The 21,812-nt window shown below is 36.4% G+C and overlaps 2 protein-coding genes across 2 annotated transcripts in view; one reads left to right on the top strand and one right to left on the bottom strand.

Annotated features, from left to right (window-relative positions):
* Positions 1-3,007, bottom strand: part of ADGRV1 (adhesion G protein-coupled receptor V1) — a 548,065-nt gene extending 545,058 nt beyond the window's left edge. Inside the window, exons 1-2 of the mRNA XM_063086652.1 lie at positions 2,825-3,007; positions 751-900 (exon numbers count right to left, since the gene is read on the bottom strand). Coding sequence (XP_062942722.1) covers positions 751-900; positions 2,825-3,007 — 333 coding nt within the window. The remainder of the gene's footprint in view (positions 1-750; positions 901-2,824) is intronic.
* Positions 3,008-20,156: 17,149 nt separating this feature from the next.
* Positions 20,157-20,754, top strand: LOC134370892 (proteasome maturation protein). Its single transcript, XM_063087816.1, has one exon. The coding sequence runs from the start codon at positions 20,224-20,226 to the stop codon at positions 20,647-20,649; it is 426 nt and encodes a 141-aa protein (XP_062943886.1). The 5' UTR covers positions 20,157-20,223; the 3' UTR covers positions 20,650-20,754.
* The last annotated feature ends 1,058 nt before the right edge of the window (positions 20,755-21,812 follow it).

Below are 21,812 nucleotides of genomic sequence, written 5' to 3'. Positions count from 1 at the left end.
GTGCTGAAACAATAATTAGTTATTCTATAAATCATAAAGCCAAATTAAAGATAAAATAGTAAAGCAATTAGTCGTAAAAAAATGGACAGAGTTTTTGGCAACATTTCCATTGATATTCAACAGCAACATAAAGAAATATGAAAAAAAGGGTGATTTACAAAAGTAAAAACATTTCAAAAAAAAGTAAAGGCATTTCAAGTATCATTTTCAAAAAAAAATTAATCATATTGACAATTATTCTAAAAAAATTCTCAATGCCTTTCAGAAAAATTAACTAGAATAGTATTAGCAGTCATTGCCTCAACCTAACAGATCAAGCCAATAAAGCTCAATTAAATCTTAGGCTATCCAAGTATTTTCCCAAGGGTACTCTGACTTTATTCTTGTGCACAGGGACCTCACAGTTCCATGCCGGCTTTTTTGTATCTCTCTCCATTGAAATTAGAAGTCACGGTCATTCTTTGTGCATCTGGTAGTGGGGAATGGATACAAGAGAAAAGGGCCAAAGACAAGGTTTTCTGTAGCATCTGTCATGGCAATTCCTAAGTAAGCTGAATGAATCCAAAAACTAGCCGTAAAATCTAAACAAGATTGTCTGAGGAATAACCAGACTGTGGATAACTGAAGAGGCTGTCAATTCTGACTTCTATGAAAACCACCACCAATCACCTGAATTGGCTTATCTCTAGAAAAATAGATTTTTAAGTGTTGCAAGATTTTTATGAGTTTAAGGGGGGTTGAAGGACTCACTTGTAATGTTAAGTGAAATATAAAAGTTTCATCAGGCTCTGGTAAGTCATCATCACATACTGCTATGTACACTGTTCTATTTGTTTTCCCAGCAGGTATAAAAGCTGCAGCATATGTGTCAAAAAAGTCACCAGTGTCTTCTCCATACAGCTATCAAATGCAAAATATAACACAGTATTAGGACAAGTAAAACTGATGCTAATTAGAGCAATCAAGAGAAAAAGCACAAATCAATTGTCACTAATGTTTATAGATAAGATGTACAAAAACATCCAACATAAATATTTTAAAATCATTTCTAGAAAAAAGCATTACAAAAATAAATGATTCTATACAAAAACATTTGTTTATGCTGTGGAAGGAAAAGAAATAATTATGGTAAAAGTAATAATTATATACGAAAGTAATGATGTACATTTTTTTCTCTGCCTCTTGATTGATCTGGAGTGAACTACAGCAAACCTAACAAGACAAAATGTAGCTAAAAGTCTCAAAAGAAGAGATAAAAGTTGCCTGCCAAAAACTGTGTCAGGGAAATCAATTATTTTCCCTATCAATTTCAATGAAATGGCTCTTTCCAAAACTTTCAGCCTTAAGCTGTATTTATATTCTCCCACAACAACTCCAATAAAAGACTCAATTCTTTTGGCATTCCAAACTTCTTAGTCATTATAGGATTTCCTTATCTTTCTAAGATCTTATTCTGTAAAACCACCATTGCTAATAAGATTTTCAGGCGAGTAGTAATTATGAAATTATAAAGGAGCAATTTCTTACGAAATCCAAATGAGATTTGTTTCATCAAAAGCTCAAAATGAATAATTTAACTACTAGAAAAAAATATGATTTATTACAAATAAAACATGATGGACATGTAAAGGGAAATTTTAGTCAATTTCTAGTTCTTACTTATAAATACAAATTAAGTTTTAAATACTTGAGATATTCAAGTAAGTCATCAAGGGTGTTTGAACAATTGTACTCACTGTACTACAAAAAATGGCACAGTCTTTTACAATGTATTATCAAGAGCCAATAAAACAAACAGAAAAACACAGGATCCAACCTATGAAAAGATTTACCAAGCCAAAATATGAAAAAATCGACACGTATGTCAACAGTTTCACCAGAGTAACATTCACAATAGCAAAAATTAGAAGCAATCACAATAAAAAACAATTGAGGACAACAACATCAAGAAAAGTTGTGAAAAAAAAAAAAAGAAAAGTTGTGAAAATGACAGAGCAACCTGAAAAAATTATTAGGAGACAATCAAAAGTATATGAAAAAGATTATAAAATATAATATCTGAAGTAAAAATAAATTCAGTAAATATACATGTCATAAATTAAAGAAAAACTAAAAGCAACACATGAAATTATAACATTGGGTTAGTTTCATAGGTGGTTTTTCTTCTTTTTCTGTTTTTACAATGTTTCATAATGTGATAATTTAACCTATTTCTTAAAAATGTATTTTTGCAAACAAAAATTTCAAGTACTTTCTGCCTCAAATATGGCAATATCTTTAGTGGTTATATGATGTTACTTACTGGTTAAAAATAGGCACATACCCATCCATGCACACGGAATCCATTCAATTACTAAACTGTGTGCAAGGTAAATCAATAGTTTAACAAATTCTACCTAATTTCTACTTCATTAATATACTTAACTTCTCCCACAAAAAATCTCTCCAACATAATTAAGGTTTTTTTAATGCCATTCTTCTACTTTAAAATATTCCATATATTTTCTCTAGATAACTAAGTCTGAGCAGAGATAGCTACATTCCAAATTACCCCCCCAAAAAGTTCTCATTTTAAAATAAATATATGAACACTTTAAAATAATCAGTCTATGTCTTTAAAATACTATTGTCAAATGCACATGGCCACCTTACTCTATAAACTTGTAAGAAACATGAATAGTGTTATCTGCAAATCATAATGAAACTACTCAAAATTTCAAACAGAAAAAAAAGAAAGAAAGAAAAAGAAAAGAAAATCCTTGCCATTGAAACTGAGAAGTTTCATATCTATTTCAGTAAGAACAGAACAACAATTATATCTTACCGATACAATTGCAGTAACATTTGTTGGCTCTCCTATCCTTTCAATGACAAGACGAATAACTGTTGTGCTTGTTTCATTAACAACAAACTCTGTTTGTCCAGCAAACCTTATTTCTGTTTCTCCAAATACAAGAGGGATGAATAAAGCTGAAAGAAGATTTACTAATAAAGATGCAGAGGGCATCCCTACAGAAAAAAAGAAAAAAATGTATTCACAAAACATATCTAAAATATTTTCATTAGATTGTGCCACCTACAGATATAAACACAGGGTGAAGAGTTAGACATTAAACAACTAAGACATAAATACATCAAATACTAAGCCATCCAACTCAAATGTGTGATGCAAAGTCACAGTCTCTTCTTATGGTTCTCTCTTTACTATTAGTGACTACTTTTCAAAATAAAGTAATTTTAAATTTTTTATCAAGATTAAATTTTTAGAAACAAAATGCCAAGATAATAGTTATAAGTTAAACTTATTTGTTAAATGTAGTTTATTTAAAATTTAATTGACATCCACACTTTATTCTAAGAAAAACCTAAGCACTGACATGGAAATTCAATTAAAGTCCATTTTTCCCCAAATCAAACTGAAATACTAACCAAAACTAAAACAGCTGAAGCTAAAGCTTTAGCATTAAATTGATTTCTTGGTTGGTATCTACTTTATCCTTAAATTTGTCTTATTTGAGATTTTTAACTTAATTTTTAGTTATTGCAAGGAACTGCTAAGGCTTTCAAAAAAGGGATAAATTTCCAGAACTTACAGTTTTTCCACTTTACTAGCTAAAATACTAATACTTTTTAGAAAATGTCCACGTCTCTTTAAAACAAGAAAATTTGGCCAAGTGCATATTTCTTTCTTTTCCATAACTTCTATTGTTTCCTTCTTACCATAATGTGTGTGTTTATGAGTCATCAACATGTTTCTACTTTCAGCTCTGTGTGATTCACATGCTTTCAAAAGCAAAACAGCACATTGGCCTCTTGAAAGCAGTGCTGTTTTGTAATGTAGATATACCTCTAAAAATGTGAACAATTTATCTCACAGATCGTTAAGATTCCAATGGATCTATGTGATCAGTCACACGAACATAACAAGTTCATGTGTTTTAACGGAGAGTTGCATTATGCACTCTATGAGCCAAAATGCTCCCTATTCATCTTTATCTTGGCCAAGCAGTAATAAAATTTTCATGTATGGGGTATTTCCACACAGCTACACATGACTTTACATTTAGGAATCACCAAGTATGTGAATTCTTCATATATTTTAGGGCTTAAATGCAATTTTCTCAGTCAAGTAGATTCAAACAATGTCATCTTTGGTTGCTCAATGATGTTTCACATGCTTCTGATTGCAAAATCCATAGACAGAAATGCAGAGTTCAGATGGAGTCCAGAAAAGGGCTGCAAGCCAATAGGGACAGAGACTCTGGTGGGCTAGAACTTTTCTTGCACCTACCCCTTCCCTCCAAGCAAGCCTGCTCTGGGACTCAGGAACTTAGAAATAAAACAGTTCTCCTTCACCAGCTGCAAACTCTTCCCTAACTTCTAGTCCAGAAATATTCATGGGAAGAAAGGAAATGAAAAAGATAAGAGAAAGGGAATGAAAAAACGCAAAGAATGGGTAAGACAGGAAATTGGGAGCAGTTTTGATCTAAACCAAAGCCAACTGAAGATCTTTTGTGGAATTTTATGGCCAGAATGATTTAAAGAAATGAACCAGGGAGGATAAAGAGGATACAGAAAGCAGCAGTAAGAAGGTAGCAACCTGGGCCTTGGATGCAAAAGCAAAAGTTCAACTTTGTTCTACTGTGACTTCAAAAGAAAAAGACCTTGAACAGGTGTGATAGAACCCTGAGTTGAGTGAAGTAAGAAGACATCTGAAGTTCAAAGTGAGAAAGAGTGAAAGTGAGATTACAGCATGAGTGGAGAGAATCATGAACAAATGGGAACAGTTCTAAAAATCTGTCCTGCATAAGAGTTAACTCAGGCATTTGGTAAAATGCTAATTCTCACTTTTGGAAATTCTGATCCAGTGGGTCTAGTGTGGAGTCCAGGAGTCTGCATTTACAATCAGCCCTGTTGATCCTTGGGATACACTTTGAAAAACACTGTCCTAGAAAGTGAGGAATAGTGTGAGGAGTGTGTCCTAGAGGGGATATAAAAAAGGCCACATTTGTAGCTTTAAGTTAACTACTGAATTTTTCAGTGCTATATGTGTGAACTTACTACAGACTTCCTCGTATGTTTTTCCACATATTCTGACTTTGCATTTTAAGATTCCATGCATTCTAAAAGAAAATTGTAATGACCTGTAGAAAATAATCATAACACCACATGCTAATAGTATTGTTTATGTACCTTATACACATTGATGCATTTAATCCTCACAACTCTTCTATGAAGAAGGCGGGAATATCATTAACCTCATTTTATAGCTGAGGTAACTAAGGCACAGACAGGTTCGTTAATATATGCAGTGTTATTCAGCTAAGCGAGTGGCTAGGCAGGGTTTGAATCCAGGAGCCCACGTTCGGACTCTTCACCCAATAACCACACCATACTGCCTCTTACCTTTTACTCCTACAAATCACAGTTCTCCATCTTGAATAATATAATAGATCATTTATGCTACATGTTTCCAAGCATTCAAATATTTTAAACGCATGCACAATAACCAAAACTGCCATAAAACTGCATAATTATGTCTCCTAAAAGTCTGCACCTTATTATTCTAATAAACATTACACTTATTTAAATGATACTAGAGTTCTCTTGACTAATTCAAATATTTAACATCTTTTAATGTTAAAACCAATGAGTTCAAATGCTGCATTCTTACAGTTTCCCAGGCAATTAGAGCTCCAAAATCTTGTATTTAAGTCAGTAAATTCATTTTAAATTGGCCCACATCAGTGAGTTATGAGATTATGCAAAATGAACAAACAAGCATGATTGGAAATGCCTCAAATTCTGTGAAATCATTGATAATTGCATCTCCTTTCCTTTCATCTTTTCACACTGTAAGAAAAGCTGTTGGGGCAAAGCTTGCATACAATAGAAATTAAAAGATGAAAAAAACTTTGAAAATGAAGTTCCCATTATAAGACAAGCATAATTACACAAGTGCTGAGTAGTTTCTTTTTTAGAATAACTAGGTACGCTTTCCTTTACCATACTAAAAATCCAGTCTTTGGATTCCCTGTATTCTTTATTAAACTCAGAAGACTACATATTAGTAATTGACACAACACATAAATATTAAATCTATTTCAGGTCACTTTTTCTCTTAATAGAGTTTAAAAAATTTTACATTCCCCATCATACCGCTTGTTTTAAATTTCTTTATAAAATAAACTTTAAACAACGTTATGTTTAAAGATCATACTGTGCATAATTCATATGTCACAATTGTAAAAGAATAATTTTAGCATCACTGACAACCTTCCTCCTCTTTGTAATGCCACAATACTCCAATGTCAAATCCTCTCATTTCCAATTGTCTTCCATGTTTTCCTCACACCTTCCACTCTTGCTTGATATGATTCAAAGTAATTAAAACTATTCCTGCCAATAGATCTCTTATCTCTTAATGGACCTCTTCTCATGTTAAGACAATATGAGATTTGGGTTATTTTCTTGCTTCTTATTTCCTGAATTATACTCTGAAATTCCAATAGAGTCCTGATAACACACAAGTACAAAGTCTCTGGTTCTTGAATTCTAGTAATCATATTCAGTCCATCCAACAAGTCCCCTAATGCAGCAAAGTAAATTTCGAAATTAACATCTGGAATATATTAGAGTAGCTCTTACAATGCAAACTGGTTGTTTCTGAAAGAGCGGTTTATTGTTTGGAATAACGTTCGTATACTGAGTGGCTACCAAAACAGCCTGTGCTAATAATCACTGAGGACACAGAAATACTTAAGAGATGGTCCTTGGCTCCAAGATACTCACAGGGATGGACATATGATTCAGACCAGGCCAAGCAAAGGCAAGAGGACACAATTCTGAGATGTTGCTTAAGCACAGGGATGTAGATTCTCTCTACCAGTGGATTTGGGATCATGACGATGATTGGGGCCAGTTTTTCCTACATTCTGGAAATAAAGCCAATACAGCTGAAGACAGAGCCAAAAGTTAAAGAGGAGCCACATCTTAATAATCAGGCTTAAGTTCATGAATCCAGCTTTACCTTAGGTTGTTCAGTTACTGACAAATAAATTATATTTTTTGCTCTAGCTAGTTTGGGTTGGATTTTCTGTCACTTTCAACATCAGTATTTATGCACCAATTTCCCATCTGTAAAACTGCAATCTCATGTTAAGATATACCAAAGGGAAGCTCCTCTTTTCCCCATGCTAACATTCAGCAGTATTAGTCTTCTCTAAGCACTTGTGAAAGGACACCACACACACTATCTTTCCTGTACTCATGTAATTACTACCACCATCTATATTCACAGTCTAATATTTTCCCCTCACCTCACAACTGGCAATGACTAGTAAGGAAACTTAGGACAGTTAAACAAATCAAGGATGTCTTCAGAATAGAACACAACAGGACAGGAGCACACCACACTGACTCAGTGTCCTGAAAAAGTTAATGCCCTTCCAATTGTTACCAAGAAACCCCAATATCATGCTTCTTTAAATTAGTCTGGCATTAATTCCTTTCTATTGCTGTTTTTCAGGATGCCTCTTTTCTCCCTTTCAAAAATCCACTGGTATTTGCTCAACTTTATTCCTCACTTGGATTACTTAGCACATAAACACATTAAATGTCATAAAACAACATTCATCAACAGCAATGTGTCATAACAGCCATTAAATTCTAAATCCTGTTTATCTAGAATAGGACCTTCCTCCCATCTTACCTCATATTAATGAGTACCTTACGAAATATAACAAGTTCAGTATATTCTGAGTAAATGGGAATAGTCTATTTTAGGCCTCAATAACTCTGTAGAAGCAGAGTAGAATAAAAAACAGTGTAAAATAAATAAATGAGAGTCAGGACCCAATAGATAACAATGTAAAGGAAAGGCAAGAATTCAATTGATTTTGCAGTAATTAACTTCTATAAGAATCTTTCCTCAATTTGAAAGTTAATTATGTCTTTTAAGTTTCAGAATAAACAACTGTACAATATCATGAGTGATGGGACAAGGACCTGAAAAGACAAATACTATTAGTACAGAATTGAAAGGATGCATTGACCTTTCAGCTTCAACTTTTGCCTTGTCAGTGCCATAGCAAGCAGCTTCTCACGGTGTGACCACCAGGTAATTAATACTGAAAATATGATCCTAATGGAGCAAGGTTTTCAGGTTTAGAATTACTTGAATTCTATTACATTTTCTAAGGGGCATTCTAAAACTATAGTATTACTCCTGTGGAACAAGAGAAGTCTCGTCATTCATATCATCAATTATTCATCCTCTAAGAATTCTTAATCTGCACTATTTGTATTTGGCATATTCTGCAAAAAATTGACCTTTTCTTTCTTTCATACCAATACAGTATTTAAGTTTCCAATTTTTAAAAAAAACAAAATAATCTAATATTACAAATTGAGGAAATGCTAAATATTTTCTAAGATAAAAGAGGACAGTTTTCTATTGAGATTATAGGTAATGTTACTACCTTTCATTTTCTTATTGATTTAATTTCAAGTTTTAAGAATACATTTTATTTTACTCAACTTCGAATAACATATATGTGCACAGCACAATATTAAAAAGGAACAAGAAAGTAAACAGTGAAAAGTAACTCTCTCTCACAGAACCCCAACCAGCCATATGCCTCTCCTACCCATAGTCAATCATAGTTGTCGACTTCATCTGTATCTCAAGACTCAGACAAAATGTTCATGCTCGCATGTCTGAGGTGAAGACTGTCTCAAGAACTTTCTAAAATAAACTCTTAAGAAATTCTTTCTTTAGGACTGCAGAAATTCAGATAAAATGCTCTCAAAAGAACGCCTGCCTAGTAATGGCATCTCCACCAATTTCAGTTCTCCTACTAATTTTTTTCATTTACACTATCACTTTTTCAATAGCTAAGAATTTAATAGTATCTTGTTCTTTTTTCATTAACCCAATACTTTTTTATCTCTCAGAAAAGTACTGATTTTTTTTTAAGTTTTCTCTTTGTAGTCTCTGTTACCTCTAAATTATTTTGATATTTATTCTGGCATCTATCTTCTATATTAGATTTCTTCAGATATCTGGTAATTCTTGGTCATTTGCATATTCTTAAAAAGTAGGAAACAAAAATGACCAATGGATGCTTTGAACGTATGGATCTGAATATCTGCATGTGATTGAGAATAAGAGACCGAAATGCTAATTGGAAGTCCTGAGCTTGTGTGGGAGGGTGTAATTTGTCAACTTTGGGTGAAATATGTGAACCATTGGAAGGTCCTGATTTTAGTACTATTAGAGAGAACTTTACTCATAGGTTGATCAGGTTCCCCAAAGAAGAATCTTCCATTCTCCCATCTAGAAGGTACAGATATAATTACCAAGACTTCTGGGACCCAAAGGAAGGAAAAGTATTGGAGGCTCAGCATTGCCATCATATGGTGACTCAGTCCCCTGTTTTCTTTAGGGATCCTGACCCTCAAACATTCCTCACGTCACCAGTCAAGAGGTCATGCTTCACCTTTCCTGGAGAATAAACACCAGAGTTGGGAGTGGTGGGTGGGGAGGACTCTGCAGTAGGATGAGATGGATGATGATTCTAAAGATGCCCTGGAGCAGTTTTTCTCTCCATCTAGTTGCTCACCCACTTCACCAAAGTTATAGAGGTACCTGGTGCTACTAATTCCTGTGCTTTTCCTGGATTCTTCTATGCAAATCTGGCTATTTCTCAGCCTGCTACCTTAGATTTAAGCTTTCTTGGGTGTGCTAAGCCAATTACTACTCATCCATCTGCCTTCTACCTCCAAAACTGCATTACTATTGCTTCCTCTCCTCTTCCTTCTATCCTAGTGGGTTTATATATTAAAAAAACAAAACAAAACAAAAAATTTTTCTATAAAGTTTTAGGTAGACACAATGTTAAAGTTGTACATCTAAAGTTAGTATTTTTCCTAATTTTCTTACGTATTCAAGATCACTTTAAATCCTGTCTGCCATGGTTCTACAAAACATTTTGGAGCCTCTCATTAAGTGCTTCTTATACTCAGCACCGGAGAAATGCAAATCAAAACCACATTAAGACACCATCTCACCCCAGTTTGACTGGCTATCACCAAAAAGTCAGAGAACAACAAATGCTGGCAAGGATGTGAAGAAAGGGGAACCCTCCTACGCTGCTGGTGGGATTGTAAATTGGTGCAGCCATTATGGAAAATGGTATGGAGATTCCTTAAACTACTACAGATAGAACGGCCATAAAATCCAGCAATTCCACTGCTGGGCACATACCCAAAGGAATGGAAAGCCTCATGCCAGAGAGATACCTGCACCCCCATATTCACTGCAGCTCTATTTACAATAGTGAAGAGGTGGAACCAACCTAAATGTCCACCAGACATTTGAATAAGGAAAATGTGGCATATATACACAATGGAATATTACTCTGCCAGAAAAAAGAACGAAATATTGCCATTCGCAGCAACATGGATGAATTTAGAGAAAATCATATTAAGTGAAATAAGCCACGTGGGGCCGGCCACATGGCTCACTCGGGAGAGTGAGGTGCTGGTAGTGCTGAGGCCATGAGTTTGAATCCTATATAGGGATGGCTGGTGTGCTCGCTGGCTGAGCGTGGTGCGGATGTCAACAAGCCAAGGGTTGTGATCCGCTTACCAGTAAGAAAAAAAAAAAAAAAGAAATAAGCCACGTGCAGAAGAGAAATACCATATGTTCTCACTCGTAAGTGGAAGGTAAAATAATAAACATATAAATAAAAGAAAGATACAACATTCACAACAACACACTGAACTTTCAAAAGGACAACTAAGGTACTAGAAGCAAGAAGGAAGGGGGGAGGAAGGAATGGTTAAAGGGCCACGAGTAGCACTGACAGTGTATATTATAGAATATTATAATTATTCTGATTTGAGCATCACATATTGTTCATGAGTATTGATATTCAACTGCACCCTACAGATAGGCAAAATCAATGATGTCACAATAAAATAACTCAACTTTAAAAAGGGCTTCTTACAGTTTATTTTTATCACCTTCATATTTTCAATTAATTTTTTTACTCTTTCTCATACTTTTGCCTGATATCAATCATGAGAGGATCAGTAATAATCAGGGAGCACTGAACTGGAAGTCAGAAGAGCTGGGGTCTAATCCCACATTGGGTGATGAGTTTATTTGTGTTCAATATACTATTCCTTCCCCTTTTTTGTATGTTTGAAATTTTCTATAATAAAAATCTTCTATTAAAAAATCTTTAAAGGCTTCTAATTGCACTTAGAATAAAATACGAACTCTATACCATGAGCTACAAGACCTAGCATAAACAGGTCCTACCTTTTCTTTCTAGTACCTCTGCCCCCTCACTTGCTAAGCCACACTGGTCAAGCCCACTCCCATGTTTGTGCCACAGCTGGTTCCTCCCAAAGCCTAAGACTCTCTTCTCTCCTACCTTTCACATGACCCTTTCTCATCTTTTATGTTTTTGCTGAAATGTCACCTTTTCAGAATGACCTTCTGTCTGTAAAGAAGCTTATCCTCTGATATCCTTCTCTCAGCCTTTTGTTTCCTCCATTATACCTATCACAATTTGTATCTATTCTGTCTCTCTCCTTAGAGCAAAAACAGTTCAGAACAATGACCTTACTCATCTTGGACACCTGTGCATCCCTGGCACCTAGCATAGTCCATGGCATATAAGAGTCCCTCAAGACATGCTTATTTAATGAGGAAATGTGTGAAGGAATAAATTAACCCATCTTAGAGTAATGGAAAGGTAGGAAAAGTATGGAGTAGGGAAAAAACAACTGACTCTCTTCATTCTGCCTTGCCTTACTTAGTTCTGTCAGAGCCAAACACAGTTGTCTGTACTTTGTACTTTGATTCCAATGGCATGGGAATAGACATAAGGTTCACAAGTATTGATTACCTTAAGAAAAAGTATCTAAAACATGTATATAAGGCAAAAGTGTGTGGCAGATACTTTCAGTATCATACAAGACCCACCCAAGATTTAGAGAAATGTACTTTGTTCAATCAACAATTGTTTACTATTGGTAAAAGATCCCAGACTTAGTGAAGTTACATATAAATTTGGAAAATTTTGTCTGGTAAAGGCACAAGTAACTTTTGTCCAATGAAACAGATGATCCATGGGTTACAGCTTTAGTGCCTGGTAGGACATGAATCAGTTTTAAATCTAACCCAGAAATCTTAACCCTTCTTTACTAATTTTCTTTTAACTCATGTAACTGGGAATCTGATTCCTACGTTCTTTCCAATATATTTAAACTTGATATTTTCCATGAGACTGTGTATTCCCATTTGCATGAATCACCAAGAAACAGTTCACAAAAGCTTTTCAAGCTTCTTATATCTGGATTACATATACCACCAAGGAAACAGGAAGTACCTTGTACAGACGCTTCAATTGTAGAGTGATGTGGGGCTCTAAGAAGACACTTTTATGCTTTTTCTATCCCACTTTTGCAAAGCACAGAATGAAAGCTTCACTATTCTAAATCTTTCAAGGCAAATTCAGAGGCAATAAGTAAGTCAAGATTTGTTTATGTAGCTGATAAATCAGTATGTGACAGTGTTTCTGTCAAGGAGTAGTAGTAGGACATGCTTTATTGTTCCTCTGAAATATCAGGATCAAGTGTTTGGCTAAGATATCTTGAGTCACCATTAGACGGTGCCCTTCCATCTTCAAAACAATCAACAACAATTTCTCAAATTATGAAGAGAGATCTTAAGAACTTAAAAATAGATTTTTTTTTTGCCACCTATAACTCTTCACAAACAAATATAATCTTGTAATTCCACACAGATCTCAAAGACAAAAGCCACAAGAGCAATTTATTGCATTTAAGATCTCACTGAAAATAGCTCTAATGAGTTCTAGTCAAACAATATTTTCCCCCTGAGATTCAGTATTACCTAAAAAAGTAAAATATGATTTCTTTCAGACACTTTCTGTGAGTTTCTTTCTCTTTTGTGCCTACTTATTGAAAGTAGTCTGTTTTTACTAAGAAACTAGATACCTTTGTTTTCTATGAATTATTTGCAATGATGGCAGGTAAAGAGAAGAGTAAAAGGTGGAGGTTCATGTTATGAATCTAGAGGTTTCAACCCAGAGGCTTACAGGTGTGTTTTTTTAGTTCAAACTGTGTTTACAAAATGATACTAAAAGACCATTTTACCAATATTTAGATTTTGAAGATTTCATATTTTAGAAAATAGACTTCTAGATTATTTTGAAAAATTACTAGAACTAGCAAATCTGGGTCCCCATTTCGCCATGGCATTAAATGGATGGAGCTAAGCAGCAGCTGTTTTTTCAACAGAAAATTTGCTCTCCTGTACCCTCCCACCGTCTCCTCAGACTAGGGTCAACGAAGAAAGTAAAATATTTCTCTCATCCATGTCATTCAAAGGTAGAAAAGCAGACACAGCGTGTGCACACACACACACACTCACATACCACTTGTGGGCTGCCTCTCTGCAGTGTCCCAGAAATTTGACTTTATTGACAATGGGAAGCACTCCTGGCAGTGCCTAGGTGGGGATCCTATCACAGATGCCACGAAGCCTCTAGCGGGACACTGCAAGTGCCCCCTGGGATGGTGAGCCCTCAGACAACTCCAAAGCAGGAGGTAAACATCAGACCCAGAGTCAGCCTTGGGCTCTAATGCAGTCTCTGCCAACCTTCACACTGAAGGAAATGCAACAGAGCCTGTCAGGTACACCATTCGAGTGCCCTGCCAAATACCAGCTGGGCAATCTTGTACAGTCACTCAATCCCATGAGTCTACCTCCTCATCTGCAAAATGAAGTCATAAGACTACTGATTTAAAGGGTGATTTTCATCTTGGACTTACTTACCAAGTCCACAATTTTTCTGTTTTCTAACTCACCAATTTCTTCTTTAATCTTTTTCAATTCTCTACCCTGATTGGTCTATTGTTGTACTAATTATTAATTTTGTTTTACTTTTTTTTGGCTGGTACAGGGATCTGAACCCTTGACTTTGGTATTATCAGCACTATGCTCTAACCAAGTGAGCTAGCCCTAGTATTTTTTATTAAGATTCATAAATTGAAAAACAATAGTTTTCATTATTCTTTAGTCCCTAAAGATATGCTTTTGCTCCAAGTATAGATCTGGCTGCTTTCCAACCTATGGCTCCAAGGACCTTTTGGCTGGTTACCTAGCTCATAGACCTGTGTGTAAGGGGTCTGGTGACCCAGTCTGGTATGTGAGGGGTCTGGGGACCCAGCCTGGCATGTGAAGGGTTTGTGACACAGTCTGTGAATGGGCTTGAGGGGTCTGTGAGCTCCAGACCCAGCCCTCGCTCAACAATCAGCCCAGTTGGGAGGATTACTGGCAGGTAAAAGAGCCCGACAACTGGCTTGTCACCTAGCTATACAATTGGTGTCACGAACAGGATTAAGAGTGCTACAATTGGTGATGTCGACAGGATTCCAGACATTAGCCCCGGCGTAGCTTAGCAGTGTAGCTAGACAGGTACAAAGTTGACTTTCACTAGTTGTATACAATGTGTAAAGGTCAGATCAGGAGAAGTTAGCTTATTCATCATTACAATACAGTAGCATCTTGCAAGTGGCCACACTGGCTAAACATATGGTGTTCAAATGAATTAGGTAAAGCCCTGGAAGAACATTTATGGTCCAACTAAGTACTGTTATCCCTCTTTTTAATTTGTAAGGTATTTATGTGCCATGTCATCTATTGTCAATGCCAGGAGCCATTTTCCTAACAAGATACTTTTTAAATACTCAATCCCTTCAATTAACAATTTTCAAATTTTCCACAGGGCATCCATGATTACACAAATTTCTGTTAAAATAAGAGCCTTAGTTTGAAACCAAAATATCTGATCATGTTCTACTCTTTCCCCAACTTCTACAATCCTTCACGACTTTGAAACTTGTAAAAACTAAGCCTAGATTACAAACATTTCCATCCCAGGAAGTTTGACGACAATGACTTCATGGTATTAATTTATTTCTCCATCTGTTTCACACAAACTGAACTTGTGAAAAAATGAGTTCCATGTCATCTCAAGATACTACAATGTTTTGTCAATATACTTGTATCTCTAAGGGAAAATCTCTGAGATAGAGATTCTCTGGCTTCCAGATTATAGAGTGGTTTATAAATAAAAAGTATGACAACAAAGCCTAAGATCCGTTTTTGATGAATTTCTATAATGCTTGATAAGATTACAAAAGTAACTATCAGCTACAAATCTTCCAAATGCTAAGACACTCCCCACTGTATACATTAAAGATTGTCAAGAACCTTCTGGAAATGGTACAAACTTCTAGGTAAACTCATTTCAGACTGGTTTTTTACTGATAAAAATATTAACATCTATCAGGACATCAAAAAAATTCATGTCAAAGTATGAAAATTTTCCAGTTCACAAATTGCCTATCAACATAGCAAATCATTGAGAAGGGTCTGAGCCAAATAAAACATTCTGTAAAATCTTCTGATTCTTTATTTTAAATAAGGTGTTTGATTTAAATTCATCTTTACACAGAAGCATATGCCTAATAATATATTGACTTTACTCTTTCTGGCTTTCATAAACATGCTTTGTAAATATGTCTGTGCTTTTCTCATAGCAATCACTGCAACTCACCTTATTTTTTTTCTTTTCTTACCTCAAACTTCTACTTTTTTGGTGGAGTGGTCATGATCTACTTCCTCACATATCCCAAAATTAAATGTTTTTCTTCTTATCTTGCACTTAAAGAATATAGTTTTCTATTAAGTTTTATTAAGTGCTGTTTTAAATGCAGCCCAAACTCTGTTTCAGTACTATGCTGGGGATTGAGGGTATGACAGAGTTAGATTTGATTAAAATTTTCTTATGGTTGTGATGTAACAAAAACTATTAATTCCTTGGTATCCGTAGTATGTAGCAAGTATGCACTAGTCCACAACACCCGTGGTGCAAATGTCTCACTGCTCCATTATTTCTCCAAATTAAATCAAATTCTACTAAAGACACCATGCACTCTGCTGGCAGGAAATCCAGTTTCACTCTTGGGGCTCCCCTACTTATACGCTCCAAGAATTCCAGGGGCTTATGCATTCCTACAGGAGGTCTGGGTCTCCCAGACTACAGTGTTCCAGCCGCCACTGAGCTTCAGTACCTACTGTTCTGTCTGAAGTTCCCCTCCTCCATCTGTCCAGGCCTGCTGCTTCAGACTGTGGCCCTCATGCCCCAGCGGCTCCAGCTCCTGGCACAGGTCAGCATGATCCTTCAGAGGCAGGCCTCACTCCACTGCCTCTGCCACTTGTTTAGTGCTACCTTTAGCCCGCAGAGTCTCTCCAGCTACAGAGCTCAGTACCAAGTCTTTTCAAGAGCTTAGTCCTTTCGTTCATGAACACAAGTTAGAAAGAGCTTAAAGGAAACTTACGGTGTCATGTGGACAGTATTGATGTGCTGTGGCTGTGTCTAACATTCATTCATCATACAAAACATTAAAAAAAATACTTACTGAGTCTCCACTATCTTCCAGGCATTGTCTAAGGCCTGGGTACACAGCAGTAAACGTGAATAAAATCAAGATGCTTATATAGAATTCCACCTTGAGTGAGTTTTTTCCTAATCAAAGCAAAGGTAAATCTTATTTAGATCAGTTTTTACCTCTCCACTATACCTCCACATTGCTGTGTGAACAACTGCTGGAAAATGAACTGTACATCTTAATACATTTGAAATAAGAAGGTTTATTCTTCTTTGCTTTCATTACTGCATCAGAATCCCCATCAATACTAACTGTCCACCCTTAAACTTTTATAATAGATCAAACACTTAAGGGATTTTATTTCCCTTACCTCAAAATTCTCTCTTCCTCCATCTCCATAGACTGTCTCTAAAAATGGAACACCCATACATACTCCTTGCTAAGAACAATCCATCATCTATGCCTCTGATCTCATTCTTTCATGTTTCTTTAAGACTTTACTCCTATTAGTCTCTCTTCCTCTTCTCTTCTTCGTCTCTTTTCCCTCCCTCCTTCCCTTTCTCCTTCACTCTCCATCCACCACATGCACTTCTCACCTACAAAAAATTCCCCATCTTCAACCTCACTTCCTCTTCAAGCTTCCACCTCAACCCTCTCCTTTCATTCAATATCAGATTTAAACCTTTCCTCTGAGCACTGTCAGTCTTTCCTAGTCCCTATAAAAGTCTCCCAACTCTAACATATGCACTAACCAATATCCCCAGTGTGTTCTATGCAATGCTATGCCCACATTTTGATCAGATTAAAGAATTCTGTTAGAAAAACGTTTAGAAAATAAATTTGTATAGATACTAAATAACCCTCTTAAATACCCAAAATACTTCAAGCATATAGGGAGCTCTAAGAAAGCCTAAAAGAACAAATGTAACTTTATTTAATCCATCATTTCCAAAGTCTATAATGACCACAGAACTTTCCCCCATTGATACTTATTTACATCCTTTAGAACTAGACTCATATTGTCAGCTACCTAGACACTTCCGTTGAGTTATCTCAGTTTTACCAAACTATTCTGATTACAGTAGGCAATAATCCTTGTTACATAGAGCTCCAATCCTACTCATTGAGCTGGAGATTCACACTTTCAACTGACTGCTGTGTATCTCCAAACAGACATCCTACCAGTCCCTCAAACGTGTCTCAAACCAAAACTCACTGTTACATCTCCCAACCTACCCTCTGCCTCTGTCCCCTGCCTCTGCATCCCCATAGAAAAGATGAGTTGAGTATCCTTCTCTTACAAATCATCTATATTATTATTCCTTGGCCTATAACTACACATTTCATTCACTACACTTTGGCCTACTCAAGAAGGGAAGTCATGTTTTATTTACCTTTGCATCCTCCTCTTCCCTGAGCCTACTCTTGCTCCAAATCATTAATCAATACTTTTTATTATTATTATTAAAGAAGAACCACATCACACAGACTTCCAAATATTTGTTTTGAGTTCACACTGCCTAGGTTAAATTCAGGGTCAGTCCCTACCATCTGTGTTAGCTTGACAAGTGGCTTAGCATCTCTATATCTCAGTTGTATTTCCAAACCTGTTTTCTCATCCGAAAATATGGAATTAAATCACTTACCTCAAAGGGTAGTCATGAGGAGGACTATGTGAAATAATGTATGTAACACCCTTCATGTGATGCCTTACAGTAACCACTCAATAACCGTGTATTATTATTAAATCATCCAATTTACATTAGCAAAACCATAGTTTCAAGAAGTGGAACTTTTGGCTGAAAATATTATTAGCAACTAAAACAGGAATTCACTTTAAATATCCCTGATTAGTTGATTTCTCAATCATTTACAATTCCCTGATGACTAGTTAAGCATAAAGTCTTTAGCAGTTATGTCTTTCCTTTAGCAGATCTCTAGTTACTTCAGCTCTTAATATTGGTTTGCTTAACTCTTCTGTAATTCAAGGTGAACAATTTAGGTTGTCATTAATGTAGTAACACCAGTAGATAATTTTTGTGCAAATACGTATTTTTCAGAAATAACTTATCAGAACAATATGAAGTCATTAAAATATTTTATAAAAAATGTTTATAGACATGGGAAATGTTCAAGTGTAACAAATAGGATAAACACAATATTATACTATGACAGCATTTTTAATAAATAAAGAATAAACACAAGTGCCAGTTTTCTAGTAATAGTATTTAAATGAATCTATAACGTAACTGCTATGAGTCTATTATTACAGGAAATTAGAATAAAAGTGCATTATTCTACTTTCAAATTGGATGAGGCCACTTGTAATAGATGACAGATAGCCACAAATTCTTTGCTACTTCTCCTGTAAGATCCATGCACCATGCACAAATCCCACAGACTGGGACGGCTCACTTCACAAAGACCATGAGACTGAGACCGATGCAATTAAGCAAGAGGGACTTTATTCCAGCATGCTGGGGTCACTTTGTCTTCAGGACAGAAGCGACCCCGAAGTTACAATACAAGCAGCTTTTATACAGTTTTTCTGAACAGATCTTTGTGACAGAATGAGTTGTTGGTTACCTGTGGCGCCTTTAGATTTATGGGTAGACTTTAGCAGGCTGGTACCCTGATAGATTTGTGGCGCCTCTAGATTTATAGGTGGGCTTTAGCACGCTGGTACCCCGATAAGGAACAGCACATTTCTCAATCGTTTATCTTCCCTGGGGTCTGGCCAGGTGGCCTTTTGATACGGAACTAGTCAGTTCCTGGAACCGGGTGGGGGACATTCCCTCCCTTGGAATGTTTAGTATGCTCGAGCCTGACCTTTGTATGGCCTCTTAGAAGATGCTTTACTTAGGCATTTGTTACAAAACTGCACACATTAAAGTTATAATTTTTTTTTACTATTCTACTACAATTTTTTCTACGTCCCCTACAATTTTTCTATGCCCCCACACTCCTTTTCAAGGTGGAGTCTAATTTCTCTCCCCTTGAATCTCTGCTTTGGGAACTTGCTTAAACCAATAAAATGTAGCAGAAATGTGACATTTTGGGTGTTCAGAGTATAGATCATAAGAAGTTTTGATGCTTCAGTCCAGTCCTCTTGGAATGCTTGCCTTGGCAGAAGACAGCAGCAATATAAGAAATTTGACTACCAAGATCACGATGCTTTCAGGAAGACCAAGCTAGCCACATGGAGAGTCTACGTGGAAAGAGAGAAACCTGGACAACCTTCATCTATCCACATGTCATGTCCGGACATGACTTCACAATGCAGACATCAGACATGTGAGTAATTAAGCAGTCAAATGGCTTCAGCCTCAGCCGCTATCTGGCTGGACCTCTATGACAGACCCCAAGCAAGAACAGCACAGCTAAACCCTTCAAATACTAGAAATGTGAGAGATCATCATAAATTAATTTAAGCCACTAAATTTTGGGGGGGTTTATTATGCAGCAATAATAACCGAAACATCTCTGCTTCTGATCTTGTTGTTTTAATATACATTAATTCCTCAAATCAAATATAATACAAAGTGTCATTTTAATTATTATTACATGATTATTTAAAATAAGTTATAAAATATCATAGAGTACATTGTAAATGAATTTTATGATGCAATGTTAATCTAAAAATATTTTACATTGGAAACGGAAGTGAGCGGCGGGGCCGGCTGCTGGTGACCGCACTGAGAGGCTGTTCGCAGAGCAGGGTTGAAGATGAATGCCAGGGGACTTGGATCTCAGCTGAAGGACAGTATTCCAGTTACTGAACTTTCAGCAAGTGGACCTTTTGAAAGTCACGATCTTCTTCGGAAAGGTTTTTCTTGTGTGAAAAATGAACTTTTGCCCAGTCATCCTCTTGAATTATCAGAAAAAAATTTCCAGCTCAACCAAGATAAAATGAATTTTTCCACACTGAGAAACATCCAGGGTCTGTCTGCTCCACTAAAATTACAAATGGAATTCAAGGCAGTACAGCAGGTTCAGCGTCTTCCGTTTCTTTCAAGCTCAAACCTTTCACTGGATATTTTGAGGGGTAATGATGAGACTATTGGGTTTGAAGATATTCTTAATGATCCATCACAAAGTGAACTAATGGGAGAACCACACTTGATGGTGGAATATAAACTTGGTTTACTGTAATATAGTGTGCGGTTCATGAGTATGGAGGGACAGCATCTTGTTTATAGTGTCTTTTTACTATCATTTGATGTACTCAACATTAAAAGTACTGACACATGAAAAAAAAAATAAAAAATAATAAAAAAAAAATAAAAATATTTTACATTAAAATAAGTAATAAACATACACACACTTTTGTATACCAGTGAGTATACACACAGAAAAGTACTATAACAACAGTGGTCAACCTTTGGTAGTGAGATTTCAAGTGATTTTGGTGTTTGTGCTTTTCTGTTTTCTATAGTTTATACATTAAAAATATTTTACTTTGGTCCTTCCTGATGCTGTTTTTGAAAAGCAAAATACCAGAAATTACAACTCTGAACCTAAACCTTAAAATTAAGATTATTTATTTTTAAAATTTTTTAATAGTATATTCATCATTACATATTTATTCTTTATGCTCTTTATCCAATCTCTCCCCTTTCCCCTCCCCCTCCCTCCTTTCCCCCTTCTCCCTCTAATAACCATAGATTTGTTCCCTTCATCTGATAGATTAACTGTTCCTCTGCTGGTTTGTTGCCTAGATGATCTGTCCAGTACTGAGACAGGTGTGATCAAGTCCTCCCCTATAATCGTAAATCAGATGCTGCTTCTATTACTCTGGAGTGTGATTTGTGGAGAGACAGGACCTCTTCCTTCTTTTTTTTTTGGTCTCCGCTGATGCCTCTCCTTGTGTCAATGCAGTTGAGGGTCTGGCATGCCATCTGCACAGTGGCTATGACTACTGCTATAGAGACCAGTTACTTTTGCAGCAGCCATGGCAACTGTGGTGGCTAGCGTGGGCTACCCGCGTGAAAGTGGTGTTTTTGGTTGCTCTTTACCTGGTTGCGGCTGGTTTCGGCTTCCCCCAGCTCCACACTCAGGGCCCTGGCAGGGCCCCAGGGTGGTGGTGGCACCTTGCCTAGTTATGGCTGGGTTCAGCTTCCCCAAGCTCCATGCCTCATTCTAGGATGTTGTTGCAGAGGAGTTTGGGGGGGGGGGGGCGGGAGGAGAGGGAAGGGGGAAAGGAAATAGGGTGGGAAGAGAGGGAAGGAGGGGCCCACAGCTCCCCCTCATTCCAGCAGGGAGACAGCGGGCCTCCAGTGGCAGCTGGGTCATTGCTGGGCTGGTTGTGGATGGCG

The sequence above is a fragment of the Cynocephalus volans genome, chromosome 2, assembly GCF_027409185.1.
Source record: "Cynocephalus volans isolate mCynVol1 chromosome 2, mCynVol1.pri, whole genome shotgun sequence".
Lineage (NCBI taxonomy): Eukaryota > Metazoa > Chordata > Mammalia > Dermoptera > Cynocephalidae > Cynocephalus > Cynocephalus volans.
Note: the sequence above shows the minus strand (reverse complement) of the source record. Positions and strands in the feature narration are given on the sequence as shown.

Bases quoted from the DNA above. Each gene is read 5' to 3' on its own strand.
- LOC134370892 (XM_063087816.1), top strand. From the start codon at position 20,224: ATGAATGCCAGGGGACTTGGATCTCAGCTGAAGGACAGTATTCCAGTT.